A 26,988-nucleotide genomic window follows, 5' to 3' on the forward strand; every position below is an offset into this window, starting at 1 on the left:
AGCCCAAATTATGAGGCCGTAGTCTAAGACAGATATTCCTGGACTATTCAGCCTCTGTCAGAAGCAGCAATTAGTCCCATGCTTGAGCTAACGTCCTGTGCTAGCAAGCACCAGCATCCAGCCAGCATCTGAAGTTCAGTGAAGATACGCCACCATCTGGATAGTGAGCTGAGGGGTTGTTAGAGTAGGAGTACATCAGGAGAGGATGGAGTGGTTGGGATACAAAGTACCCGGAGCTGAAAGTCTTCCTTCAGGCTCCTGGGTTCCCTTGAAGGGAAGACAAATCTGAGCGTATACGCTTTTATAGGAAAAAACGCTGCACTGTATCTCGCCTTTGCTGGGGGAATTGGAAAGGTTTCCATTCTCAGATACTTCTTTAACGAAAGCTTACCCTGGATTGGGAGAGGGGGACACTAGGCAGAGTGCAGAACTAGAGAAAATGGAGGCAGGAACCGCCCTCAGAAAGTCTTGAAGTGAACAAGGACGTTAACATTAGTCCCAAGTTGATGCTGCTGTGATGTTAACTTGCTCTCTTTGCCGTCTCACAGACGCAACAGGTCTGAGGTTCCTGAACGAGACTGGGCTGATGGAGTCCCGGATCGAGGGCCCCTCTCGAGCGTCTCCTTTAATAGGCGGGGCCGGAACCCCCGCGAGTCCCCGGCTTTGTACGTGTCGGGGGCGGAGCCGCAGACGGCCCTTGCAGCATGGCCGCCGGCGCTGCCGCCGCTTTGGCCTTTCTGAGTCAGGAGAGCCGATCCCGGGCCGGGGGGGTCGGCGGTCTGCGAGTCCCTGCCCCGGTCACTATGGACAGTTTTTTCTTCGGTATTGAGGAAAGGAGGAGCTGAGGGTGGTGCGGGGGCAGAGGCAGGGCTGAGGAACAGGAAGGCAGATGGGTGCAGGACGTGGGTGGGGGCGGAGGGGGCCTCGCACGCGGCAGTTGGAGCGGAAGGGGGTAGCCAGGCCCCTGCTCTAATCGTGCTGGGCGGGGTCCGGGCCGAGCGCTCCAGGTTTTCCTGAGGAGCGGGCGTGTGAATGGCCGGTCAGTCCATGGCTGCATGTGAACGGGATTCGGAGAAATGCCCCCGCACACTCACCCTCTTCTCTCTTCCAGGCTGTGAGCTCTCAGGCCACACCCGCTCTTTCACCTTCAAGGTAGAGGAAGAGGATGATGCGGAGCACGTGCTGGCTTTGACCATGGTAAGGGGCGAGTAAGGGGGGTGGAGGGAAATAGGTTGACCTGAGCGGGCCTCTACCCGCGTGTCTCTTTCCCTCCCCCGCTTTACTGGGAGTCACCTCCTCTGCTTAACCCCCACATGGGGGTCCCCTGGCCAGGGGATCCAGGGACCCCTGAGGCTGGGCAAGTCGTAGGGTAGATGCCTCCGTTTGTGGTGTCCACCCTCACTGGGGAGACTCCGAGGCCCTGTGTACCCTTCCCAGCTCTGCCTCACCGAGGGGGCCAAAGATGAGTGTAATGTGGTAGAAGTCGTGGCCCGGAATCATGACCACCAGGAGATCGCAGTCCCTGTGGCCAACCTCAAGTTGTCCTGCCAACCCATGGTGAGTTCCCTGGCCATACCTTGGGGGATTGGGAGGTAGGAATTGAGGACTTCAGGATTTCTCACAAGATGGGGTGGGCCAGGCTTTCATCCTTTTCTTCCTCCCAGCTCAGTTTGGATGACTTCCAGCTCCAGCCACCTGTAACCTTCCGCCTGAAGTCAGGTTCTGGCCCTGTGCGGATCACTGGGCGGCACCAGATCGGTGAGAGTCTTCTTCTTTGCCTCCAGTAGACTCTCCATCAGGACTCCTACCCCACCCCAGCCTGATCTCCCAGTGCAGTTCCCATACAGACCCTGTATGCTGTGCCCTCCACTTACTGTCTGTCCTACTCAAGCCGTTCTTCACGGAACCTATCTCAGCTTCTTCAGGTCCAGTGATGTGGACTCCTTTGGCTCTTTGTTATCTAGTTTAGTGTCTGAGGTTTTTCCCACCTAGACCATAAGTTCTGGGAGGTCAGGGTCTCTACAAGCCTAGAGCTACAGGGCATGAATAAATGACCTGTAGTATGAAGGGGGTGTGGCTTTAACTTCTCTTCCTCCCTTTACTGCTTGTGTGTCTACCAGTTACTATAAGCAATGATGTTTCTGAGGAAGAGAGCGGAGAAGAGGGCAGTGAGGAGGAGGAAGCTGAGTTGTGCCCCATCCTGCCTGCCAAGAAGCAGGGGGGCAGGTTCTAACCCTCCCTGGTGAGCTGGGTGGGAGGCATGCCCAGCAGGGCCTGGGAGGGGACAGGAGGAGCAGATTTGGACCTAGATGCTGACCCCTTGTTTGCTCTCTTCAGGTCAGCTAGCTGCCTGCCACGTGCATCATGCACCAGGTTCCTGTACAAGTTTCAAGATTTTTGTGTCTTCTCCATTGAAGCAGATGGGTAGTGGTGGGGTGGGGTGGGTAGGGTTTGGTCTGGTGCTAGGAGAGAGGGGGTCCCATTCTCTATAGTGCCCTGGTGTTCTAATCCTGTACCATACCTGGAGCTTCCCTTTTCTTCAGGAGTGGGAGGAACTCTGAACTTCCATCCTGACCCTCTCTCCCCACTTGCCTGTGAGGTTGGAGGTCAGAATCTGAAGCTCAGGACTACACATTTTTAACATTTTTTTACATTTTTGGATAAAGGTTGAAATAAAGTGGTGTGGAGTTTTTTCTGCAACTCAATTGTGTGGCTTCTTTCCCTGCTGGGGTGGCATTCCCGTAGGGACCACCAGGTGGCACTGTGGCAGCACAAAGGGTGGTCCTGGGCCTGGCGGAGGGTGAGGAAATGTGGGATCCTGCTCTTCCCAGAGCCCTGGGACTAGCCCAGGCCTGGGCCCCAAATGCCTTCCTAGAAGAGGACCTCCCAACACCAAGCCCAGTCCCTAGGGGTGGGGGAGGGCCATCCCAGGAGGTTATCAGCATCAAAACAAGGGGTCTGGGCCTCTGTCAGCACTCAGGCTGATGGGCAGGGGGACAGATAAGGGGGCTTAAGCAGCACGAGGAATGTGCATCCCTAGCCCCATGAGGGGGCTCAAGCCCTGAGAGGGCCTGTGAGGGGTAGGGTAGAGGCCAGTCTTTGCTCCTCCTTCCCGGCATGCAGACCATCTCTGAGCCAGCCTGGGTCCTTAGAAACCTGATTCCAGGGGCCAGATGGAGGGGGCTGGCCAGATTGGGTGACAGGGAAACCAGAATCTGGGTGGCCTGGCATATGGGGGTAGAGAGGAGCCCCTGGGATTCAGCCTCCTGGGCTAAGGGGTTCTTGCCCCCCAGCCCTCTGCCTGGTCTGTGTGTGTGTGTGGGGGCGGTGGTCTCTGGTGCCTGAAATAAGGTGGTTCTAGGGCTTGGCTGCTGCTGTGCCAGGAAGAGAAAGGGATGTACCTGGTGTGAGCATGAGTGTGTATACGACCAAGTCTGAGGTCAGCAGTTCAGCAGCTGTGTCGATTGGGGGGTGGGAGGGGTGGCTCGGTGCCCCATAAACAAACAAACAAATAAAGGGTTACCTCATGAGACAGCCTGGGGCCAGACATGCTGAGGAGGGACCGAGAACAGTGCCTGGTGGGGCCTGGCCCACTCCCTCCCACACCGGCCCCTGGGCAAAGGAGTGAACAAGTGGGAGGGGTCCCTAGATAACCCGAAGAGGCTGGTATTGGGGCAGGTGTGGTAAACTTTGGAGAGTGTTTCCCACAACACTGAAAAGCACTCTCTCCTCAACACATCCCTGGAGGAGTTTCCCTTCTCCCTGTGATGAGGACCAAACAGGTCCGATTTTTAACTTGCCTTTTTCCTCAAGTTGAGGATAAAGGAAGATGAACCCTCTCTGTGTTGAGGTGATCAGGGTCGCAGGCCCCTTTCTCTTCTCCAGGACTTTCCTGAAGTGCTTCCACCAGGAACCGGGGTGGAGGGGGCAGCCAGAATGGAACCATTCACGTACCCGCGGCACGACGTCAGGAGGTAGAGGGGAAGGTGGAGCTGGCGCCCTCTGGTGGGCGAGGTTGAAACCGCTTGTGGCCGTGCGGCTTCCCGCGCCGCCCCTCTAGGGGCTCTTAGGGGTGCGCCGCGGTGCAGCGTCCTACGTGCCCCACCAGTGGTCTGGGCGACTAAGGCCGACTTCATTCGTTCGTTCGTTCATTCACTCACTGGAAGGGCTCCTGTTAGGACCTTTCCCTTCCTCCTCTCGTCTATAGGCTCCAAAGTCCTTGGCACGTGCATGGTTGAAGGCGCAGTAGCCTGGCTGAGTGCAGCGAAGAGTTATCCCTCGTGGGAAGCCTCCCCAGCAGACATATCTACCCACTGTGCGTGGCCCCGCCCAAATATTTACCCCCCGCGACGCGGCTGATCGCTCATTGTACGCCTTTGCTGGTTTCTTGGTGGGTCTTTCCCGCGGCCCCGGCTGGCGCCGAGCGCTCTCCTGCCCGCGGTGGGGGCCCAATCCACATCTGCTTCGTCCAGGAGTTTCCCGGCGCGACGGGGCGTCCGGCGGACAGAGCTGGGAATTGTTTTTTCTCCCTCTGCGCCCCCGCCTCTCCTCGATTCCCCTTTCTGCCCTCTCATCGCACAGTAGGAGAGTTGCCAATTCACTTTGGCCCCTGAGAGCTGAGGGATGAAGGCTTACGCCGGGGTTTGCAGACTCTTGGAGGAGGGACAGGACTGTATTTGGAGGGTGAAGTGGGACGACTCCCAGACCCGGGCCTAACGTGCTTAACAGTCTCCGCGATTTACATTTGAACTGTCGGCGGAGGGTCTGCGGCGCTTTCAACGCCGAGCGCAGGAGGCGCGCGTTGGAGCGAGCGGCGGTCCAGGCGGCCCCGGCCGGTTGGTGTGGATTTGAGGGGCCCAGGGTTGTGCTGGGGGGGGCGACCGATGCACTTGGAAAGAGGCTGAAGGTGTGTGTTTAGAGGGGCTATTTGTGTTGGCGAGAGGTGTGTGTTTGTGTTTGCAGGAGGCGATGGACACTGCGTGTGTTTGTGTGTGTGTGTGTATTTGTGTTTGCGGAGTGTGGAGGCTGCCGGCAAAGGTGGCCGGCTGTCACTCAGCGATCAGGTTGACAGGCGCTCCCTCATCAGGGCCAGGGAGCTCTGATTGCAGATTCGAGGAAACAAAATAGCAATTGTAATTACGGGGCTTTGATAAGATAAAGGAAGGAGCTAGCTGGCCGGGAGGCGAGTAAGAGAGCAAGGGAGGAGCGAGCGGCCTGCTGGGGCCCCGATGGAATATTTGCATCTGTCACTCACGGGGGTGTGCCCTGGCAGTACCCGGCGCCTGATGCGGAGGTGTCCCTATTGCTGCCCCCCTCCTTCTAGAGACAGGGACTTTTGGGGAGATGAGAAGAATCCCCCGAAATCGACAAAGGTCCAGTTGGGGGAAATTCTCCAGGTATAAAGGAATTCTGGTCTGTACAGCCCCCTTGGTGGAGGTTAAGGTGTAGGACTCAAACCCTGACCTCCACACTTTTAGGCCCTGGATTGCTCACCTCTGGGGGAGAGGGAGGAGTGTGGATTAAGATCATTGAGTTTCAGCCCAGCTCCTTCAAAACCTTCTGGGGCTCCAAACCAGGGTTGGTGGAGACAGGTTGGACTGTCTCCACCCCAGTCCGGGCGGGGAAGGACAGGTGCCCAGAGTGACTCAGGTTGTGACTCCAGGACTATGCATACTAAGGATGGGCTGGATGCCCTGACCCCTGCCTGGGTCCTGCTCCCTGCTGTTCTCATCAGACTATTTTCAGAGGGCTGGGTCCCTGGTGAGGAGAAGGCCCTTCGCATGCTCTGCTCCCCATCTCTCCACTCATTGTTTAATGCATACAAATAAACATTTTCAAGGGCCTACTATGTGCAGGGCATGAGGTTAAGATGGTGAACATCTTGCCTGCTTGAAGCGGTGCAACTGGGGAGTTAGACACCCAACAAGTGGCTGGCAACCTCTAAGACAGAGGAGCTCAAATGAAGGAAATGTGCTGGTCTGAGCTGTGGGCACTGGAGCCCACCTCACCTGTCTTCCCCCAGTGGGCCCACCTCCCAGTGGGGTTGAGAGAAGATGGTGCAAACCCAGCCCTTAGCAAATACACGTGCTCAGTAAATGGTGGTGCTTATGATTATTATCTGTTGGGAGGGTGGTGAAGGCAAGCCTCCCCATGGAGGACCCACATGCAATGAGGTCTAAATGCTCAGCCAGTTTCCCCATTATTCATTCATTGAATACTAATTGCAGAACAACCCCTGCACAGCTCTCTGCCATGAGCTGCAGCTTCTGAGCTACTAAGACATGGTCCTTGCCTGGCGGTCTGTGTGGGCAAGAGCCAGTTGAGGGAACAGACTCCTGGAGGTGGGTAACAGGTGGGCTCAGGAAGTCTACTTCTCTGGGGAGGGATGAGATCTTGGGACAAGTCTTTTGACTCTGTTTTCCCATCTAGACCTCGCTCAGTGTTAGCGTTATGGCTGGGAGTGGGAAAGGTAGGCCACAGAGAAAGGGGAGGTAGGCAGAACTTTGCTGTACTGCCTACTGCCTCTGGCCTAACGACTTCCTGGGACCACCCCAACCCCTCCAGCCCAGTCCCCAAGGACATGGCCGGGGCAGTAGGGCAGGGGAGGTCTTGGGCAAGGCCAGCAGCTGGGCAAAGCATCAGTGACTCCACCTGCTCCTCAGAAGTATCTGTCCCAGGGCACCTCTGCCCACCCAGGCTGCTCTCAAAGAAGCACCATGGCTCAGGGTTTCCCAAAGCCCCTGGAGGGAAGCAATGAGCGGCTGGGAAAGGCTTAGACCACTCCTTACCTTCTTGATACGCCCCCCTCCCCGACAGTTGACACAAAGCCAGCAGTTCATGTCTAGTACACAGTAGGTGTGTAAATACCTGTTCAATGCACAAATATTGGGACTCTGAGAGAAAAAGCCTGGGCAACATGGATCTAAGTCCCTTCCCCAGGAAAAGCAGCTGAGAGCAGTTATTTTTGCGCCCTCTGCCTGCTGCTTTGGTGGGGGGGTGAGGGTGGTGTCAGTGACTCTGGGTACCAGGGACCTCTGGGCTCTCCCATATAGGTGGCTGTGGTTCCTCTCAAGCTTCAGGCTAGTGTGTATGGGGGCGGGGGGGGTACAGGGGCAGGGGTGATGGTGATAATGGGGGCAGGAAGGGGAGGAGAAGATGTTTATCTCAGGGCCTTCTTGGAGACTGAGCGAGACAGGAGAGGCCAGCAAGGCGGGGTACTCAGCCGAAAGATGGGAGTGGGTGTCGGGTCCCCGACGCAAGCATGCACTGCCAGAGACGAGCGCACAGCAGTCCACTCCAGTGTTAGCGGCCACTTGCAGGCGGTGGGCCCAAGCACACAGTAGGCGGATCAGAGAACCGCCGTATAGCCTGAGGCGTAAGTGGATCGGGTCCCACGGTGGAGACCGGGCACTTTCCCACTCGGGCTCACCGGCTGTCCAGGAAGCTCCAGCCGAGGGTCTCGGGACTCCACGGGGCGGGAGGCCCGAGGCGCCCCCCATCCCCGCCCGCCTGGACCCCAAGAGCGCGCCAGTGGACAGGCCGGGGTTGGGGGGAGGCGCCCACATCAGCCGCCCCCGCCCCTCCAGACGGTCCCCAGACCCCTCCCCTCGCCCAGACCCCCAATCCCATACCCGCCGGCCGCCCCGCCCCGGTCCGCCCCGCCCCCGCCCCGGGCTGGGTCCTGGCCCCCGCTCCCAGCCGGGGGCTGCGGGCTCCGGCCGCCCGCCCCGCGCTCCCCCCTCGCGCCCGGTGCGGCGCCCCCCGCCCCCACCCCTCCCCCTCCCTTCCCACCTACCCACCCCCCCCCCCCCGCCGGCCCGTTACCCTCCCTCCCGCTCCGGCTCCTCAGCAGCCAGCGGCCACCGGCTCCGACTGCGGCGCAGAGGCACTCGGCGCGGCGCGGCGAGCTCGACATTCCCTGGGACCTGCGGAGCCGCGTCGGGATCGCCCGGGCTCCCGCCCTCGAGCCTTCCCCCGCCGCCGCCGCCCTCGGCTCGTCTGTCCGCGGCCTCCCGCGCACCGGCGTGATCCCGCCGGGGCTGTGCGTGCTCCCCGGCCGCGCGCCATGGGCAGCCCCCGCTCGGCGCTGAGCTGCCTGTGAGTACCGCCGCCCCGCGCCCCCGGCCGCGCGCCCGCCCGCCTGCCGCTCACACTGCGCCCCTCTCTCCCCGCCCGCTTTTGTCTCCCACAGGCTGTTGCACTTGCTGGTTCTCTGCCTCCAAGCCCAGGTAAGGCGCGCTGCGCGGAGGCGGGGGCCGGAGCCGGCGGGGGACGCCGGGGGGCAAGGTCGGGCAGGGGCAAGAGGACCGACCCTGCGGCCGCGCGGCGGGCTGGAAGGCACCTTAGAAATGCAATCCCTAACTACCCCGAGGAGGGAACTAAGGAACAGAGAGGTAGCGCCTGCCTAAGGTCACACAGCCAGTGAGTGGCGAGGCTAGAACCCGAGGTCTCGGAGTCCCGCTCTGTCTCCCACGCCTCCCAGCCAGGTGGGGGTGGATGGGGAACTCTGCGGGCAGCCACACCCGGCCGCCGAGGATGGAGGCATTCGGGGCGCGGGGGCATTCGTTGTCAGAGGTATGGTGGCTGTCTCAGGGACCCTCTCTGCGGCTCTCTGGGGAGACTTGCGGCGGGACTGGCCGAAGGATCAGGTGCCTAGGTCCTCTGCGGTCTCAACGTTTGCTCCGTGAATTTGTCTTTATAAATGTCAGGGGTCGGGCAGCGCTGCCTCCCGACTTAAAAGCGCCCTGCTCTTCTAGGAAGGCCCGGGCGGGGGGCCTGCGCTGGGCAGGGAGCTCGCTTCCCTGTTCCGAGCTGGCCGGGAGTCCCAGGGTGTTTCCCAACAGGTGGGTCCAGATCCTTCTCCATCCCGGGCTCATCCATGCTAGGCTGGGTCTGTCCGACTTTCCTGGGTGGGGGTGGGGGGCGGGTGGCCTGAGCTGGTATGTTGGGGGGACCCCAGCCGGCTGCCTGGGGCGGTGGAGGGAGGTGCCGGGTGATGGGGGCCACTTGGGCCCCTGGGCAGAGTAGCATTATAATGGCGTGTTGTGTATTTTTCAATTTCCTAAAGGTAACTGTTCAGTCCTCACCTAATTTTACACAGCATGTGAGGGAGCAGAGCCTGGTGACGGATCAGCTCAGCCGCCGTCTCATCCGGACCTACCAACTCTACAGCCGCACCAGCGGGAAGCACGTGCAGGTCCTGGCCAACAAGCGCATCAACGCCATGGCAGAGGACGGGGACCCCTTTGGTAAGGCGAGCTGCGCTGCAGTGGGGTAAAGGTAGCCTGTGGAACGGGCCCCTCTTCCCCAGGCTGCCCTGCTATGACTGGACCTACCAGTCACATCTGCGCTGGCCAGAGGCCTGCACGCTCCCCAGCTCAGAAGGGAAGGAGTTAAGGCGAAAAAGCATCCCGGGGGTCAGCTGGAGAAGAGAGAGGGTTGGGGAAGGGAACTCGGGGAGTACTCGGCCCACAGGTGCCCCTTCCCTGCCCAGCAGATGAATGAATCCAGGAATCTCCCTTTCCACCTCCCCCTTTCATACCCCTCCCCACTGCAGGTGGAGGCAGAGGGTTCAGGGGGAGGGGGCCCAGGTTTAAGGGAAGCTCTTGAAAGAGGATATGTCGCCAGGGCCCACAAAGGGAGAGTGGGAAAGAGAAGGGAGAGAAATCCCTTCAACTCTCCCAGCTTGGGGGGGTGTTGCTGTGAACCTTTAAATACTTTGATCAGGAGGGTCAGTTACACATGGGGACTAGGCTAGGAAAAGGGCCCTCCCCTCTCCACTTGTCCAGGAACCCAGGCGGTCAGTCAGAGTGGGGCTCCTGGCTGCCGGTGGGGTGGTGAGTACAGGGAGCTACTGCGAGGTGGAGAGGCTGAGGACTGATTGATTTCTAAAGCATTCAATATTCCTTCCTTGAAACAAGGCCAATTTCCAGAGTCCTGGATGTACCAAGAGAAAAGCAAGCCCTCTGGGCTGCTGGTGTTGTTTTTAGAGAGCGATTATTGTGAGTTTAAAAACCTTTAAATAATGACCAAGTTAAACAAGCATGAAAGGAGAGGGGAAGACTCTATTAAAATGTAATAAAAAGGTGAGGCGTTTTAAGAGCTAAGAAGAAAAATGAAGAATGATATAAAACAGAAAAAGAACGAGGCTTTTTTTCAGATGTGGAGTTTGAAAGGAGTTGCAAGTCTGTAAATGTTAAAAAAGAGGTTCAAGATTGTTCTCTATGAATCTCTGGAGAGACCCCTGCGTCTGGCAGAGCGATTAAAACTCTTCTTACTTTCACCTTTTTTAACATTTCCTGAATACTTTCTCCTCTTCTCGAGCCAGTTTGGGGGATCGAGTATGTCTCGCTGCATTTTTTCTGCATCGACGTAGCTGACTTCCCTTCAAAGCTGGAGAAGGAGACATAATTTTCCTGGGATAAATCTGTCACTGGGGTGGAAGAATAGGTTTGAAAATGTTAAGCTTTCCAAAAGCCCAGTCGGGAAAGCTGCCGTAAACTTTGGCCCCAGCTCCCCAGATCCATCCAGGAAGGAGAGTGGGGGCTTTCTGCGGTGGGGTGGGGCTGGGGGTGGCCTGCCCGGTGGCCGAGCTCCCCTGCTGGGCTGGCAGGGCCAGCCTACCGTCCCTTTGTCCCTCCAAACTGGCTACTTGCTGCCCTTCTCAGCTTCCAAGGAAGGGGAATGAATGCTTGGCTCCTCCTGAGTTTGCTCCCATCGGAACAAATGGTCCAGCATCCTTGGGTTTTGGGGAGGGAAGAAGAGGCTAAGCTGCTCATGGGGGAATTCCTCTTCAGACATCAGAGGTCTGATGCCCACTTCTCTCCTTACAATTATAGGAGGCTTCCCAGTTTCCCTTGGTCCCTGCCTGGTGGGCAGGAGCAGGAGCTGGAGGGCCCAAGAGCAAAGGCTTAGGGTGTATAGCCAGGACAGGAAGAGTCTGGGGGAGAACAGCAGAGAAGTCCCAGTTGCTTCCTTATGGGCCCCAGGAAGGGACAGAGGGCTCCATCCCTATCTGCCCTGTTTGGCCAGAATCCTCAGAATGGAATCCTCTCCCCTCTTCTCCAGTCGGTGTCCTTCCTGGCCCTTAAAAGTAGTTGTTCCTTGCCCTGGAAGGCAGACCAGGAGAGGGCTGAGCAGACTGGCTGGGTCCAAGAGGAGGTGGGTGGGAGGGGAGGTGACAGCTGCATTTCCCTGGTTGACTTGGAGCCAGACTAGGGACTTGGCTCCTGGGTCCCAGCTCTGTGCTTCTGTGAAGGGGGGCAGGTAGTCACAGGCTGGGCAGTGAGGGCTGCCTTGCTGACCTGTGCCCATCACCTCCCATTAGTTTCAGGGACAGAGAAGGTGCCACCTTGTCAGTACAGGCTGGGGGAGGCAGACCTGGGAGTACCCAAACTTCTTTCTCAAGGAGGGAAAAGGCTGCAGTAGGCAGGGCAGGAGACCCAGTCCCTTCTGTCCCATCCTGAACAGCTAAGTCGACCCCCACTCCCTTCTTGGTGACAGCCTCAAAGGGAGGAGTTGTGCAGAGAGTGGACAGGGACCAGGGCTTCTGTGGCAAGCTGGCTGTCTAAGGGGAGAGGGGAGTGGGAAGAAGGCACAGAATTCAGCTCCCTGTCTCCTGGCTCTCGGTGAGAGGCAAGCACACCTGATTTTCTCTCCTCCTCACCTACAGAAAGTGTTGGTCACTGGGGTGAGAAGCCCAGTGCTGCTGGAGGGAGAGAGAAAAGATTATTGAGTTGTTGATTTTTGAACACTGGGGCTGGGGACTGGGGTGACTGGGAATTGTGGGGAAGAGATAGCATCCTCCCAGCTGGTGTCTGAGGTTCTGGGAAAGCAGCCGGCCATGGGCTGTGGGTGTAGGGAGAGCTGTCTCATCCCTATCAGCTTCTCTGCAGAGCAGGGGTAGGGTGGTGTGGCCAAGGCTGTGGGTTAGAACCTGAGGCACCAGAAACAAGAGAGAGTGCTTTTATGTTCGACCTCAGGAGTGGAGGTCACCACTGCACCCCGGACGTTTGTAATGATCTGTGAGGCATGTGCATATAATATTCTGAGTTGGAAGAATGCTCAGAGATCTTTGATTAGAAGCAGAATTCTAGTCAAATTAAAATTTACTTGAAGTCTCGACATAAACATTATTAGTCTGGTTTTAAAAGAGGGTCTTTTCAGTTTGATGGCTCCAAGACCCTCTGCAGAAACCAGTTCATTTGCCATGATCTCATCCACCCCATTTCTGTAAACCCAGGTAAGGGGTCGTTCTGAAGCCCAGAAAGGAGACTTGACTTTCCCAGGGTTGCACAGCATGTTAGCGGCTGGAGCCCACGGCTTGGGTACCTACCTGGCTCTTGGAGCAGTTGCTTCTGGGATGGGCCAGCTGGGATGGGGACATGGAGCACTGGGGGTCAGGGAGCTGCTAATAACCATTCTCCCCCCACATTCCCTGACAGCAAAGCTCATTGTTGAGACGGACACCTTTGGGAGCCGGGTTCGAGTCCGAGGAGCTGAGACAGGCCTCTACATCTGCATGAACAAGAAGGGGAAGCTGATTGCCAAGGTGAGGTCTTAGAAGGAAGGGAGGGGGTGGCTGGGGCCTGGGGAGCAGGCTGGGCTGGCTGAGCTCCTCCAGGATCCCAACAAGGTGGGCAGAGACAGAGGGCCACCTTGGGGTTACCTAATGATTGGATGGTGGGGGAGGTGAGGGAGGAGGAAGCTGAGAGATGAAAAGCTATAAAAGCAAAGGAGGAAGAAGGCAGGCTAGGGAAGGGGCGGGGGGGGTTTGGTAAATTCCATATATCTTTTTAACAAATCGCCAAATTGCTTTGCTATTATGTCCAATTACATGGTACCAGCATTTGGAATGTTCAGTAAGCCGCAGGCCCAGCCCCTCGGCGGAGCTCTGAAATGGCCCCATTAGTCACGGCTCCTCTACAGCCTCGAGCTCCCCGCTTCCTAGGCTTCTGGGGCTTGGGGCTCAGCATCTCCTCACCGGCCTTCCTTCCCCAATAGGGTGGCAGCCCTGGGGCTGCAGGCCGGCATCCTGTGGGGCTGAGGGGGCAGGTGGGGAAACGGGTGCTAGCAGCTTGGGCCAGACTGGTGGGCAGGAGGCCAGGGTAGGCAGGGGCTGGGCCCCCTCTCTGCCTCTCTGTGTTGGGGCCCAGCCCCTCGGTAGACAGCCATGTGTCACTGCTACCCAGGAGGACAGGAAGTTGCCGGGTGGGCTGCGAGTTGTCAGGGATTAGAGAGCGGGTGCCCGGGCAGGGGGTGGGGCTGCCCACCCTGCCATCTGCTGGGGTGCCCACCTGCTGTCTGGGGCCGCCTCCCCTCTGCCTCTGATGGGGGTGGGTTCTGGACAGAGCCCGGTGACATCGTGTCTGGCCCCCCCCTACCTGCAGAGCAACGGCAAAGGCAAGGATTGTGTGTTCACGGAGATCGTGCTGGAGAACAACTACACGGCCCTGCAGAACGCCAAGTATGAGGGCTGGTACATGGCCTTCACGCGCAAGGGTCGGCCCCGCAAGGGCTCCAAGACTCGGCAGCACCAGCGCGAGGTCCACTTCATGAAGCGACTGCCCCGCGGCCATCACACCACAGAGCAAAGCCTGCGCTTCGAGTTCCTCAACTACCCACCCTTCACGCGCAGTCTGCGCGGCAGCCAGAGGACTTGGGCCCCCGAGCCCCGATAGGCCCTGCCTGGCCCCTCCCCGCCACTCCCAGCGCCGGAGGTTTCCTCTGGTGCAGGATGAGGTCTGCGCTACTGAAGGCTGGGGAGGAGCTGGGGGAGCCCTGGGCCCTAGTTGTTGATAATTGTTTGCTGTTGGGTTTTTTTGTTGTTGTTTTTTTAAACAAAAGAGAGGCTCTATTTTTGTATTCCACTTGGCTGTGGCGTCTGACTTCTTAACTCTCAGGAAGGCCAGTGAGTGGCCTAGACTGGGATTCCGGCGGGAGGTTTCCTGGGGGTGGGAGGCTTTTTCTAGTCCCGCAGAGGCGCTCCTGAGACCCCAGCAGCTGCAGGGCAAGACTGCTAGGCCTCCAGGGGCTCCATTGCACCCCCAGGTGGGGGCAGGGCATAAAGAGCCTGAACTTTAGGTCAGATCTTTCAAGGGCGGGTGTCAGTGGAGGGTGGTTGGGTATTAGTTGCTATTAAATGACTGAAATATTTATTTAACTGGCATATTAAAAATGTGTGTTGGAGAGTGAGTCCTCCTGGGGTCAGCCCCCTCCCCCCAGCGCTGCCCCAGCTGGCAGGCGGCTGAGAGATGCAGCAAATCAGGCAGCAGCTCTGACTGCAGCCTCCCTTCTACCTAAGGATCCACACCTGTTGGCCGTCCCTATCATTGTTGCTGGACGGGTTTTCTTGGGAGGACAGAAGCAGGGAAAGGAGCAAGAAGAGGCTCTTAGCTGGTCCTGGGACCTCTCAGACATGGGCTTTTAATAGGAGTCATTGCTAACACTTCCCCAGGCCACCTCTGGGCCAGAAATGATGACTTTGCTGGGACCAGAGTTGTAATCATGGATTCAGTGGGTCCTTTAAAAAGTGTCTTTCTGTGTATATGCCTCGGTCTGTGTGGGAGACAGATCAGAGATGCCAGAGCTAGTTCTTTCTGACTACCAGGCTCCAGAAAATGAAAGAAAAGAGCAGCTGCTGAGGTCCAAGGTGGAGGTATGTTGGAGGGGGCTGCCAAGGCTGGTGTTGACAATTGTGACACGAAACAAGTGTTAACTTTGGGCTATCTGGTTAGAAAGCTATGAGCAGAAGGTGCTGAGCTCAGGCGCTGCAAAAGAGCCCAGGGGACTGTGGTCCAGGGAGAGGCTGCCAACCTTGGAGAGACCAGGCCTAGAGGGAGAGGAACTGGCATTGGCCGGGAAGGGAAGCTCACAGGCCTAGAGCAGAACTCAAACTCTGGCCAGTGGGAGAAGCAGCAGGTGGTAAGTCGGAAGGACTAGCCTGTGAAGAAGGACTGCTATGGACGAAGGAAGACCAGGTCATGCTATGACAATGGTAGAGCAGGTCATTCATGGCGTGGGCAAGAGGACTGGCCTGTGGTGGGTGGAGGGGTGGGTTCTTGGAGGTGGACTGGTGAGATTGGCATCACACCACCCGGAAGAGAGCCCAAGCCTAGAGGCATCAGATCTCCTGAGGTCAGAGCTGGCTCAGTCATCATACCCGAGCTCTCATTCCGGTTGCTTCCACTGCCTTCTTTGGGCTGGTCCCATAGCTCAGTTACTGGACGAATCCAGAAACCTCTTCCCTCTGGGCCTCTGGGCCTTTGGGTGGAGGGCAACCCAAGGCTTCCTAACCACGTGGGCCTCCCAGAGTTGCAGCCACAAATCCCAGTCTCAGGCCTTCCAGATGGATCAGGAATCCCAGGGCTCAGTGGGAAGCCTTGGAGAGGTTGGGGTACCATGAGGCCTCTTCTGGCCTGCTATGGGGGTGCAGGGCTCTGGACAGAGTAGGTTTCTCCTGGTGCATAGATACGGGGGATTTGGGGAGGGGGCTCTAGACATCTCTCTTCCGGCTCCCCCAGCTCTTAGTGCCTCCTCTTCTGCTCCATCCCCTCCCCTCCCCCTTTAATTAATTCTGGGTGAGCAGCCTGGCTTTATTGTGCAAGGAGCTGGGGTCTCACTGTGGGAAAAGTCACACCTTCTGAGCAGCTTCTGATGCCATGCAAATGAAGAGACCGTCCAGGAAACGCTTTCATCTGCACGGCCGCCTGTCCAGCCCCCAGCCCAGTAATTACCCACATTTCATTTGTTTGAGAGCAATTCCTGGGGAAAACCACAGGGTAGGAGGGAGTCTGGGGGGTGGATGGAATGTCAGACTCTCCCTGCCTGTGATCCTGGCCACAAAGTGGGGCCAGGCTGGGCCAAGGTGGTCACTGGCTAGGCCAAAGCTACCCTGAGGCCCCCAGGCTGGGGATGCCTGAGTACTCCAGGGTGGTGGGGTGGAACTGTGCCATGGTTGCGACGACGGAGAAGAGGTGGGTTGTGCAGAGAGCCGTACCTGCCTGATGGAGAAGGGAGAGGTGACTGATGTGGGAGTAGAGGTGGACAGGAGGGTGGTGCTCTTGTCCTTGAGGTGACCTGAGGCTTCGGGAAGGGGTTGACTCCCAGCAGGACCCCCAGCCAGGGACCCTGGGGAGCTGAGCCCAGAGCAGTGGGGCTGGGCTGGGCCGGAGCACCCACCACCTTGTTTATCTTTGCGTTGCTGCCTCCACAGAGCCCTCGCTAATGGGGTTTTACAGCCCACTCAAGCTGCAACTGGCCAAGAATCAATCATTACCGGCACTTAGTGGTTTGATAGTTAACAGCCTGAACTGAAGCCAAACTGGTTGTTAACTGTGATAACAACTGATTTCAAGGGGTTATTGCCGGCCCAATATGCTCAGCCCATTTATTTCGGGGAAAACAAGCAGGGAGCTGTTGCAAGGCCCAGAAAAGGGAGGAGGACTGGGCTTTCCTCAGCCAAAAGGCCTGCCACTCTGTCTAGGAGTGGGTGCTGGCTGTGAGGACCCTGGGGGCCAGCTGAGGTGTGCGTGGAGGCCTAGCCTCGCAGAGTATCTGAGGATCTGTGTGCGGGCCCAGGTGATCCACGCAGAAGGCCCTCTCCAGTCTTCCCTTCTCCCCAGTTCTGACCTCGCCCTGATTCCCCACGTTCCCTCTCCTTCTCTTCTTACAGTAGTGGTCCCTGTGAGGCCCTCACAGGGCCAACTCTCCATGGGGAGGAGCCCAGGCCTAGTGGCCAGGCCTCTACTAGTGTCCACTCAGCAGGGGGGCCTGGACCTCTTCACCCATTCCTCCCTCTCCTGGGGCTGGCAGAGCCCAGCCAAACCCAAGCCAGAACCTCGCCTTTCATTTCAAAGCCAGTGATGACTCCACCCAAGCCTTGACTAGAAAGGATGCACTAGAGTTCTCTCCTCTCACTCCACCAGGTCCTGTCCATCCCTACCTGCTACCCTCAGCTGAATGGCAACAGGTGAGGCTATGGCCAAGCATCTTTCTAGAAAGCTGCTGTAGCAAAGGACCCCAGGAGTTCTCCACCATCTACAGAGAGACAACCCGAGGCCCAGAAGTCACATAGCCAGCGTGAAAGCTAGTATGAAAGATCAGGTCTTAACTCCCAGACCCAGGCTGCCTCTTGAGGACTGCAGGTCTTTCTCTAATTCATTTATTCAGTCACTATTTATTGAGTGCCTATTATGTGCCAGGCTCTGTTCTGGGTAGAGGGGACAAAGTAGGAAATAAGTGACAAAAACTCTGTCATTATGGAGCTCAAATTGTAGCAGGAGGCTGTGCATGGGGTAAGAACAAACAGTGTATAGTTTATCAGACCCTGGCAACCACTACAGAGAAAAATAGAAGGAATGAGTGTGGAAGGTGGGGTAAGGTAGTAGCAATTTTAAGTAGGGTAGTCATAGAAGGCCTCACTGAAAACTTAATGCTGGAGCAGACACCTGATGGCGGTAAGGCATGCACCTATCTGGGGGAGGAGCCATCCAGGTAGAGGGACAAGCGAGTACAGGCTTATAACATCAGGGGAAGAGGAGGGAGGCCAGTGTGGTTGAGCAGAGTGAAGGCAGGATACAGGTGTAGTGTGTGTAGTATGAGTGTAGTGGGGTGGGGAGAATGATGGAAGCTGAGGTGAGACATATAAGTAGTGGTGATGAGGGCAGATCATGTAGAGCCATTGAAAAGACTTTAGTCTTGAGCCTGAATGAGACAGCAAACCATTGTGGGGTTTTGAGCACTGGAGTGACATGATCTGAATTAAGTTTTATTAATAACAAGATTGCTTTGGCTGCTGTGTTGAGAATAGACAGAAGGGGCATAAGGGAGACTAGTTACGAAGTTTTTGCAGTAATCTTGGCGAGGGATGATAGGGCATTGGAGGTGGTGAGGAGAGACTGGAATTTGGGACATTTTTTGCAAGTAGGGATGTGCTGATAATTTGGACGTGGTTTGTGAGAGAACAAGAAGAGTCTAGGGGTTTCCAAAGTTTCTAGCCTGAGCGACTGAAAGGATGGAGAGACCCTTTATTGAGATGGAGAAGATTCTAGAAGGGGCAGATTTTGAGGGGAAGAGTAGGAGTTTTGTTTTGGACATGTTAAGTCTGAGCTGACTATATATTCAAGTGGAGATGTTGAGTAGGCAGTTGTATGTGAGTCTGGAATTCAAGGGAGAGGTCTCATGTGAAGATATAAATCTGGGAGTATTCAACTCACAACTTTTAAAGCCGGAGGATGGAACGGATTTCCTAGGGAGTGAGTGTAGCCAAAGAAGAGGAGAGAGCCAAGCCTGAGCCTTGGTATCCTCCAGACATTTAGAGGTCAGGGTGAAGGGGGGGAACCAGCAAATATTGTGGCCCATGAGGTAGGTAGGAGGAAAACCAAGAGGGTGTGTGTCCTGATGATATAGGAAAAATACACCAGTTTCTGAGCCCAAAGATTTAAATTGGCTTTGCGTAGAGTTTTACTGTCATCAACTGTCTCCCTTCTCTCCTCTCCCCGACCAATCTCAGGGCAAGAGGAAGTAGCCAGCAAACAAGGGGATCATTGGTTTCACCCGGGGGTCTCCTTGACTCTTCTTTCAGCCTCCTCCTGCCTCTCATCCTGCCGCCTTGACCTCTGGAACACTACTCAAATCTAGTCCATCTACTTTCCTGTTTATCTACTGCCACCTCCCTGCTCCAAGTCATCATCAACTCTTGTCTGGCTTATGGCAACAGCCCCCTAACTGCTCTTCCTCTCATATCCCTCTACAATCCTTTCTGTACTCAGTAGCCAGAATTTCCAAAACATAAATCTAATCATGTTACTTCTGCCATATCTAGAATTAAATTCAGACTCCTTTCCATGGCCTGCAAGGTCTCCTCCGTGCTCTGGGCCCTGTCTGCCTATGTAACTGTATGGCTTAACCTCTCTTCCTTTCATCTGCTGCACCCCGGTCACACCTCATTCCAGCTCAAACGAGCCAGGCTCCCATATGCTTCAGAGCCTTTGCACTGCTGTTCTCTCTGCTTGAAATGCTTTTCCTTTAGGTTGCAGGAGGGCTGACTGCTCATTTTGTAGGTCTCTGCTGTCATTCTCTGCTCTCTTTTCTTTATTACACTTATTAATATCTGACATTATCTTGTTTTTAATTTATGTACTCATTTTTGGTTGGCCTATTCCTCCCAAGAGAGCAGGGACTTTGACTTGGCTTATGATGAGTATCCAGTGACTAGAACAGTGCCTGGCACATCTTAGGTGTTCGGTAAACATTGGTAATCAACTAATAAAATGAGAGTAGATGTGGAGGCTGTTGAATGGAGAAGGTGCATTGGGGGTTCTCTGCATCCGGGACTTGGGTCAGGATTTAGGAAATGCCTGAAGGTCAGGGAGACTTGAGGATGGTCCTGGGATGGGTGACCCTCTAAGCCCATCTGGACGTCACAGTCTTACTAAAAGAGGGTCCAAGGCTATCTGGCACAAGCTCACCTCCTTTTTCTCAAGCCAAAATAAGTGTCTCCTAAACCGGACAAAGGAGCGTCTAAGAGAGCCTGTTGGGATGGACGTCTCAGAACCTCCCAAAATTCTGCTTCCTTCCCCACCGCTGGGTTTCCATAGCAACCAGAGGATTTAACAGGAGAGAGTGAAGGGGAATTAGGAGCTGGAGAGAGGAGGAGTAAGTGGTAGCAAGACAGATGGGGAGCTGGCAAGAACTCTGAGGGATCCCCAAGTCCCATGTTACTGTGGGAGGTTGTGCCAGTAAGGTCTCTCTGATTGCCCCCCTTCCCCATCTGGGTCTCTTGCTGACCCTGAAGAACTAACTGTCCATCTGCACAGGCCCTAGGGCTCACCCTCATGTACTCCCCCCTCCTCCTGGCTGGCAGATGCTAGATGAAACAATGCAGATGGCAGATGTTAGTGAAACAAGTTGCGGCCACTGGATCGGTTTGGGGATCTGCGTTCCTTTTCCCTCCCTTCCTTGGCTTCATATGGTCGGGGAGGACGTGGGGGGAGAAGAGTCAGGGCATGAACCTATGCCAAGCGAGGTCCCAAGCTTTGGCACTTGGGGATTAAGGCCAGACCCCCAGTCATGAAGGATCAGATGGGCTCTAGCTTGGGCCTGGCTGAAGGTGCTCAGACAAGGGTTTGGCCTGGACACTGCTTTGAGGGAGTAAGAAGAAGCCTGCACAGAACTCAGCACTGTTTGCAGCCTCCTCCTACCTTGAGCTCAGAGGACCAGAAAACGCCTGGGCCTTGAGCCTGGGAGCAGCAGAATGGTGAGCCCCCGAAGAGCTGGGGCACTGGGCCCTGATACCCAAGCCAACTGCCTGGAGAACCAGCCAGTGACTTTCAAGGGTGGGAGTAGCCAGGGCCAACACCAAATTCCAGCTGTCCCTCTGTCTGCCCACAGGCACACAGCTCCCAAACACCCAAGCTCAAACCTCTACCTTCCTGGACTCCTCCTTGTTTCCAGCCCCCGACATTTAATCATGTCAATTGGACAGACGTGACCAACTCTTGCTAAATCTTTCTTCATAGAGAAATCCCCCTGTCCCATCACAACATACTGGGCCATTTCATGCCCTCCCACCTTGTCTCCCTGCCCAGTCTCTCCCTGGGCTTTTTTGTATCACCTCCCCCTCCCTGCCTCCTGCAGCCCTCAGTAATGAAGAGCAAACTCATAAAACATTCATCGTGGGTAATACACCATGTAGGGTCTGCCTGATCGCAGTTCTGATACGGGAGCCGGGTCAGTATTGCTGGGTCTTAGGCTTCTGAGGGCTCGGGCTGACTTCTGTGCCTTGGGTTCAAGTTCCAGTGACTTCCGTTAAGCCAGGCCCAATCCTCCCTGGTGGTGTGGAGGGCCCTGGGTAGAGTAGAAGAGGGGCTTCCTGAGAGGAGGTGCTAGCAGTCCGGGGAGGGAGAGGTGGCTCCTGGGGGCACTCCTAAGCTAGGCATGACAGGTAGCTGGGGCTCTGGATAAAAGCTGGAGACAAGGTGAGCCGTGACCAAAAGGCTAAAGGTTTGTGCTGAGTGAGGAGGGTCAGGGCCTTAGCGTGCAGTGTCTGGAATGGTTATTTTTGCCTCGGGGAGCCCGGTAAGACGGAAGTGTGCACAGGTGTGTGAGGGAGGGGAGGGTCCTTTGTGGGTGGAGGACCCTCTCCAGGAGCCTGCCCAGGAAGCAGGCGTCCGGGTGGGGGCAGTTTTATCAAAAGCAGACAGAGGGAAGGGAAGGAAGAGGAAGGGAAGGGAGCCGCCTCTCACTCCCCCCACACCCCTGGAGCATGCACTGACCACTGACACTGATGAGGCACCCCTCAACCCCACCCCCGAGGCCTCAGTAAAGTCAGAGAAGGAATTCAGAGAAATGGCGCTGGGAGCAGCCAGAAATCAGCTGTGGCTTTGGAATCAGATGGAAGTAAGTTAAATCCTGGCCCTGCTACTCCCTGACTGTGTGAACCTCTCCAGGCCTCGGTTTCCTTACCTACAAAATGGGGAACATGCTTCACCCTACTGAGTTGTCGTGAGGAGTGTGTAAGGGGTCCTGCAGAATGTCCTAACAAGGGTTCCTCATACATGGTGCCTGCTGTGGGGACGGGCTCTGGGGGAGGGTCGGGCCAGTTGAGCTAAGGCTCTGGGAGCCCAGGTGTGCACCATTGAGGACATCCAAGCACATAAATCTGACCTCGCTCTCCCTTCTACTCACCGGAGCAGGTGTGCCAGCTGAAGGCCTGGGCCCCGGAGACCTGGGAGAAGCGAGGGTGCAGAGACGCTGCGGTTCTGCAAGGCTTCCTGCTCACCCCAGAAGCCCTCGTGCAGGTCCTTCCCGCCCTGGTCCTCGGACCCAGCCTTGCCTCCCTCTCCCAAACCGGAAAGCAGCAAGCTGGGGAGAGAATCAAGTCAGAGATGTCTGGAGTTGGGAATTCAAGGAGAGAGGCACACGGAGAACACAGTGCATCAACACTCAAGACTTCTTATCTGCGCTCCAGCCTCTTCCCTTCCGCAGGGCCTCACATGGATACGTGACCAGCCCACTGGGCACTTCCTCTTCCTCTACGCCGGGCATTAACGCAAGTGTGGGGAGGCAATGGTGAGCACGTGAGACGCACCCCTGACTCCCAAAGCTTCCCTTCCAGCACCGATGGCCATCGTTAGACAGTCAACTCTAACGAGGTGTGGGAAAGGCCGAGACAGAGGAAGAGCAGGGGTTGGGTAAGGAAAGGGATCCGGAGAGGAGGGCAGATGGCTTGGGGTTGAGGCCATGCTGGCTCTGAGGCCGTCGGGTGGGAGATCCTCCAGATGGAGCTCAGCTTGACTCCTCTCAGCCCCAGCTCAGTCCCGTGCACAGAGTATTGAGTCCCTGGAGCTCAAGAGGAGGACGAGGCACGGCCCCTCCTTCAGGCCACCCCCAGGTATAGGGGTTCGCAGATGTGTAAACCTGTGGTTGCTGTACCACGGGGCGTGGACAACAGTGGATTAGCACCAGGTGCTCCACTGGGTGAATCGTAAAAGCTCTCACAGAGAAGATAGGAGCCGAGGATGAGTAGCTGTGGAATCCTCAGGGTAATTCGTCTTTCCTTAGTGTCGTCATCTAGGAGGTGAAAGGTTTGACCTAGATTATTTGTTTTCAAAAAATTTTGAGCAGCAGAACCTTATTTCCTGAGGAAAACTTGTGTAGATAGGGGGGTATTTCATAGAACAGATGTAAACGATACCTGCTGTGGGTGGCTCAGGGTTCGGGACCCCCACAGGCTCACCCTTCGTGCCTGACATCCCCACTCGGGCAGGTGGTGAGGGAGACGGGGGGCCTGAGCCCGGCAGGGTCCTCTGTGCCTCCAGGGCAAGATGGTGGCAAGGAGCCTCTAGAGAGGAAGGGCTGGGTGGGCTCAGGCCACCCCCTGGGCCCCGCTGGGAAGGTGCCGAGCTCTCTCCCTCCTCAGCACCTGGACAAGCGGGCCTGTTCCCACAGCCTCTCAGAGAGGCTCCCATCTCTCCCTGCACTGACCACTCACACCCAGGGATTATCCCAACCAGAAACTTCCATTTGGAACAAAGCTCCCAGGAATGAAATCTGAGCTGCCACGGAGAGGCTCCCAGGCTAACTGGGAAGCGGCCGGGAAAGGGAGGGAAAACTTGCAAAGCACCGGGAGCCTCAGGGAGGCTGTGAAACCTGAAGACCAACGACCAGCCAGTGGACTGGTGCCGGGAAGCTGCCACCGCCTGATGCAGAACCAGAGGTCAATGGAGCCGAGTGGGAAAACGAGGGGGAAGTGCACCCCCAGGCTTTCCAGGAGAGAGTAATTGGTGCACCTGTGGCTAGGGCCAGTATCCCCTGTGAGGCCCTCAGGGCTGGTCTGCAGCTCCTTAAGCGGCCCCCTCCCCTCCTCCCCGCCCCCCTCCCAGCTGCTTCCACTTACTCCAGGGGCTGATGGGTCGGTCAGTGGCAGGCCAGCCAGGACACCCAAGGGAGGAGAGGGAAGAGTAAGAACCTCAGTTACCGTTTACTGAGCACGCATCAGGTGCCAGGGAGCTGCATGTGTTATTTCTCATCCTCACAGCAGCCCAGTAAGGTCAGTATGACCAGTGCCATTTTACCGTTGGGGAAACTAAGGCTAAGAGGAGTTAAGCAATTAACCTAGGATCTCCCCGGGGCTTTTGGACTCTGAAGTGCTAAGGCACCTTCTGCTTCGCCAGACTCTAGAGTCTTCAAATCCCTTATTAGAGGCCAGGAACCCCAGTTAATGTCCAAATAAACTCTTTTTCCCCCCTCAAGCCATCGTGTGTGACCATGCAAATGCTGTGAGTGGTCATTTCTCCAGTTTGGATTCTGGTGACCTTGTGAAAGTGATTTCACTGCTCTGGGGCTCAGTCTCCTCATCTGTAAAATACGATTCATGATAATGCCTACTTACAGGTGGAGGCCCAAGACGGTAACACAGATAAAGTACTCGGAGCAGCGCTGGGCACAGAGGAAGCGCTCAGTAAATGCTAGTCTCATTGTTAGAAGGATTCCTTCCCCTTCTGCCCAGGAGCCCAGAGCCCTGAAGAAGAAGCCCTCAGCGGGGCCCAGTGGATTATCCCAAGCTCACCCCCCTCCCTGCCTGCCTCTAAGGGTTCAAACGTAGGTTAGAAGGAACCTCAGAGGGCCAAGGACTTTGAGTATTCTGGGAGCCAACAGAGAATCTTTTCTCCCACCTCCAGAACAGCTCCAGGCCCTCCGAGTGGCTGAGACACTTGGCTCTTAGCTGAGCTACTAGGCTGCTCTGGTGTGGCTCTGAAGGCGGACAGCGAATCCCAACCCAGCAGAACGTTTCGTTTCAGAGGAGCCTTGAAGTTGATCCGACCTGGGAAAGGGGAAAAGGTAAGGTGGTTGAGCTGGGTCCTGGGGGGGGCTGGGCTGTCGTTGTGTGGTACTGCCAAGTGGTAGGCAGCTTTGGGCTCTGAGGAGTCATTTTGCTGTGTTGAAGGCCAGGAGCTTAGTCAGAGGCTGTGGCCTTGCCCTTCACCTGTGGCCTCTCTAGATCAGACTTCCAAGATGACTATCCTTTGGGGTCAGCACCAAGCACTGGTTCTGCCCTGTGGGTAGACAGACCCCGCTGGTACTGCTCGCTTCCCCAACATCTGGGCATCTGAAGGTCTGGCTGCTGGCTGCCGTTAGTGACTGGGGCTGGGACTAAGAAACTTAAGGATACCATGTTCAAGGACAAACTTGAAGTCAACTTTTGTCATGCTCGTGTTGAGCCTGTGTGGTCAGCAAAGGTGACAACTGAGAATGGGTAGTGAGCTGGGCAGGGTGGCACCTCTCAACAGGGGGACAGGCTCCATGTGAAATGTGGGGCTTAAAAAGGATTCTTTCCACTGCCAGGCACCAAGCCCTAGGCTCCACTCCACCTCTCATCTACAGGGAAAGCAATTATTTTGTTCCTGTTTCTGGGGAGGTTACAGTCTAGTAGGAGAAACTGCATATACAAATGATGGTCAGATATTAAATAGGCAATTAAAAATGGGTGTGCTTTTCGATTTTATTCCAACTGTTCTGTGAGGATGAGTCAGACAGTATTACCTTTTAAAAGTAAGAAAATCAAGGCATAAATGCAATATCGATACTGTTATTGAGTCCGTATTCATAAATGTTTTAAGCAAAGTGCTTAGGTACCAGGACCACAGTGCGCTTGTGTGTTTGTGTGTGTAGTGTGTTCACATAAATATTCTTTAGTGAGTGCCTAATGTTTCAGGCAGTGTTTACATACTTTATTTCAATTATTCTTTCTACTGACCTTCTAATGACTCAATGTGTTAGGTATCAATATCCCAAATTTACAGAGGAGGAAATTAGACTTGATGAGCAGGGTTAAATAATGTCTCCAAGCCACACAGCTGGTCAGTGGCTGACCCAGGATTTGAAGCCAGATCTGTTGACTCTAGTCTTTCCAATCTGCAAGGTACGCCAATGACTAACAATGCAGAGCAGAATGTAGTGGAAAAAGTTACCTAAGACAGGCACCAACATGGTGCTAGGGAATTTCTGGGAGGGAAGAGTTCCCCCCTGGTTGAAAGGAAGAGGTATTAAGGAATAGAAACTTACTTGCCCAAGGTCATACAGCTGATTAACCAGGTGTCAGAGGTAAAATTCAGGAGTCTGGTGGCACAATGACTAAGAATCCACCTGCCAATGCAGGGGAAACGGGTTCGAGCCCTGGTCCAGGAAGATCCCACACGCCGTGAAGCAAAAAAGCCCACGGGCCACAACTACTGAGCCCTCGAGCCACAACTATTGAGGCCACGTGCCACAACTACTGAAGCCCGCATGCCTAGAGCCGGTGCTCTGCAACAAGAGAAGCCACCACAATGAGAGGCCTGCACACCGCAACGAAGACCCAATGCAGCCAAAAATAAATAAACAAATAAATTAAATTTAAAAAGTGTGGATTAAAAAAAAAATTCAGGAGTCTGGATTCCAAGATCAATAACAGTTTTGAATACTATCGACAATAAGAACTTTGAGAGGAATTCACCTCAGCCCTGTTTTGTTAAAGATAAAATTCTGAAGTCTTTGAAAGTCCCTCAGAACCTGTGTGACATTTGGATGAACTGAAAGCACGTGCAAAAAGTGGGGAGGAAACCCACTTCTCCCTCTCCTGGGTGCCAGAGCAGAGGCAGTCCAGGACCCCCTCCCCAGCCCCCAAAATGTTGGGGCTCATTCTGCAATCTTCCTACTACAAAGCAGCCCAAACAAAAATTTCTAAACAAAGCCAAAGATTGTTTCAAGTCACCTGCGTGCTCAAAAATCTCCCGTTTCCACTTGCCCACAGGATAAAATTCAAGTCTGGCTACAACTTTCCAAACTTATCTCTTTGTACTTCTGTGGGAGAGTCTAGTGATACAGATCTTTTGGCCAGTTCCCAAGTACTCCGTGATCTCCCATGCATTTGTCTTCTCACGTGCTGTTCTCACTACCTAGATGAACCCCTATGTGCCCTTCAAAACCTGAAATTGCCTCCTCCCCATGGTATCTCCCAGGCAATCCTCTGTGGGCTCACATGTAACTCTGCTGAGAACACTGAGCTATAACTACTTATTGATAACTATAATTCCTCCAGTAGTCTTGGAATATAGTAGGTGCTTCATAAATTTTGATAAATACACGAATGAAGTCCAATCTGGATGCCTTAGTGTTTGACCTTGCCATTATGGGGCAAATAAGGGGGCTGCAAACATGATCTGAGGAGACTTGGCCAACAATCTCCAGAGTTTTGGATTCTTTGAAGACTAGAAGTAGTTTTAGAAAATAATAATAATAGCTACCATTTATTAAGTGATTACTATCTACCGGGGACTGTGCTAAGTAAGCCCTTTCTTTACATGCCTCACCTCATTTCATCCTCACAACATACTCTGCAGTAGTGGTTATCTCCATGAAGATTTTATTCCCTAAATAAGTTGTTAACCCCATTTTACAACTGGAGAAACTGAGGTTCAGAAAAGCGAAGGAATGCCTTCCTTCACT

At 55.3% G+C, this 26,988-nt stretch overlaps 2 protein-coding genes across 4 annotated transcripts; both read left to right on the forward strand.

Annotated features, from left to right (window-relative positions):
* The first annotated feature begins 667 nt into the window (after positions 1-667).
* On the forward strand, positions 668-2,700 carry NPM3 (nucleophosmin/nucleoplasmin 3). Of its 2 annotated transcripts, XM_059054172.1 has the most exons (6): positions 673-822; positions 1,112-1,197; positions 1,438-1,557; positions 1,665-1,758; positions 2,121-2,242; positions 2,338-2,700. In XM_059054172.1, the coding sequence occupies exons 1-5, from the start codon at positions 705-707 to the stop codon at positions 2,231-2,233; spliced, it is 531 nt and encodes a 176-aa protein (XP_058910155.1). In that variant the 5' UTR covers positions 673-704; the 3' UTR covers positions 2,234-2,242; positions 2,338-2,700. The 2 variants fall into 2 exon arrangements, with proteins under 2 accessions (XP_066880941.1, XP_058910155.1); XM_067024840.1 differs by lacking the exon at positions 2,121-2,242 and having other exon boundaries at positions 668-822.
* A 5,346-nt stretch (positions 2,701-8,046) lies between these two features.
* Positions 8,047-13,808, forward strand: FGF8 (fibroblast growth factor 8). 2 transcript variants are annotated; one of them, XM_059054165.2, is made up of 5 exons: positions 8,047-8,097; positions 8,192-8,228; positions 9,068-9,248; positions 12,444-12,550; positions 13,389-13,808. In XM_059054165.2, the coding sequence occupies exons 1-5, from the start codon at positions 8,066-8,068 to the stop codon at positions 13,677-13,679; spliced, it is 648 nt and encodes a 215-aa protein (XP_058910148.1). In that variant the 5' UTR covers positions 8,047-8,065; the 3' UTR covers positions 13,680-13,808. The 2 variants fall into 2 exon arrangements, with proteins under 2 accessions (XP_058910148.1, XP_058910149.1); XM_059054166.2 differs by having other exon boundaries at positions 9,101-9,248.
* Positions 13,809-26,988: the final 13,180 nt, after the last annotated feature.

Source organism: Kogia breviceps, chromosome 2 (assembly GCF_026419965.1).
Source record: "Kogia breviceps isolate mKogBre1 chromosome 2, mKogBre1 haplotype 1, whole genome shotgun sequence".
Taxonomy (NCBI): domain Eukaryota; kingdom Metazoa; phylum Chordata; class Mammalia; order Artiodactyla; family Physeteridae; genus Kogia; species Kogia breviceps.

Bases quoted from the DNA above. Each gene is read 5' to 3' on its own strand.
- NPM3 (XM_067024840.1), top strand. From the start codon at position 705: ATGGCCGCCGGCGCTGCCGCCGCTTTGGCCTTTCTGAGTCAGGAGAGC. The intron at 1,558-1,664 runs GTGAGTTCCCTG...TCTTCCTCCCAG, and splicing joins AGTTGTCCTGCCAACCCATG to CTCAGTTTGGATGACTTCCA. The intron at 1,759-2,337 runs GTGAGAGTCTTC...TGCTCTCTTCAG, and splicing joins CACTGGGCGGCACCAGATCG to GTCAGCTAGCTGCCTGCCAC.
- FGF8 (XM_059054165.2), top strand. From the start codon at position 8,066: ATGGGCAGCCCCCGCTCGGCGCTGAGCTGCCT. The intron at 8,098-8,191 runs GTGAGTACCGCC...TGTCTCCCACAG, and splicing joins CGCTCGGCGCTGAGCTGCCT to GCTGTTGCACTTGCTGGTTC. The intron at 12,551-13,388 runs GTGAGGTCTTAG...CCCTACCTGCAG, and splicing joins AGGGGAAGCTGATTGCCAAG to AGCAACGGCAAAGGCAAGGA.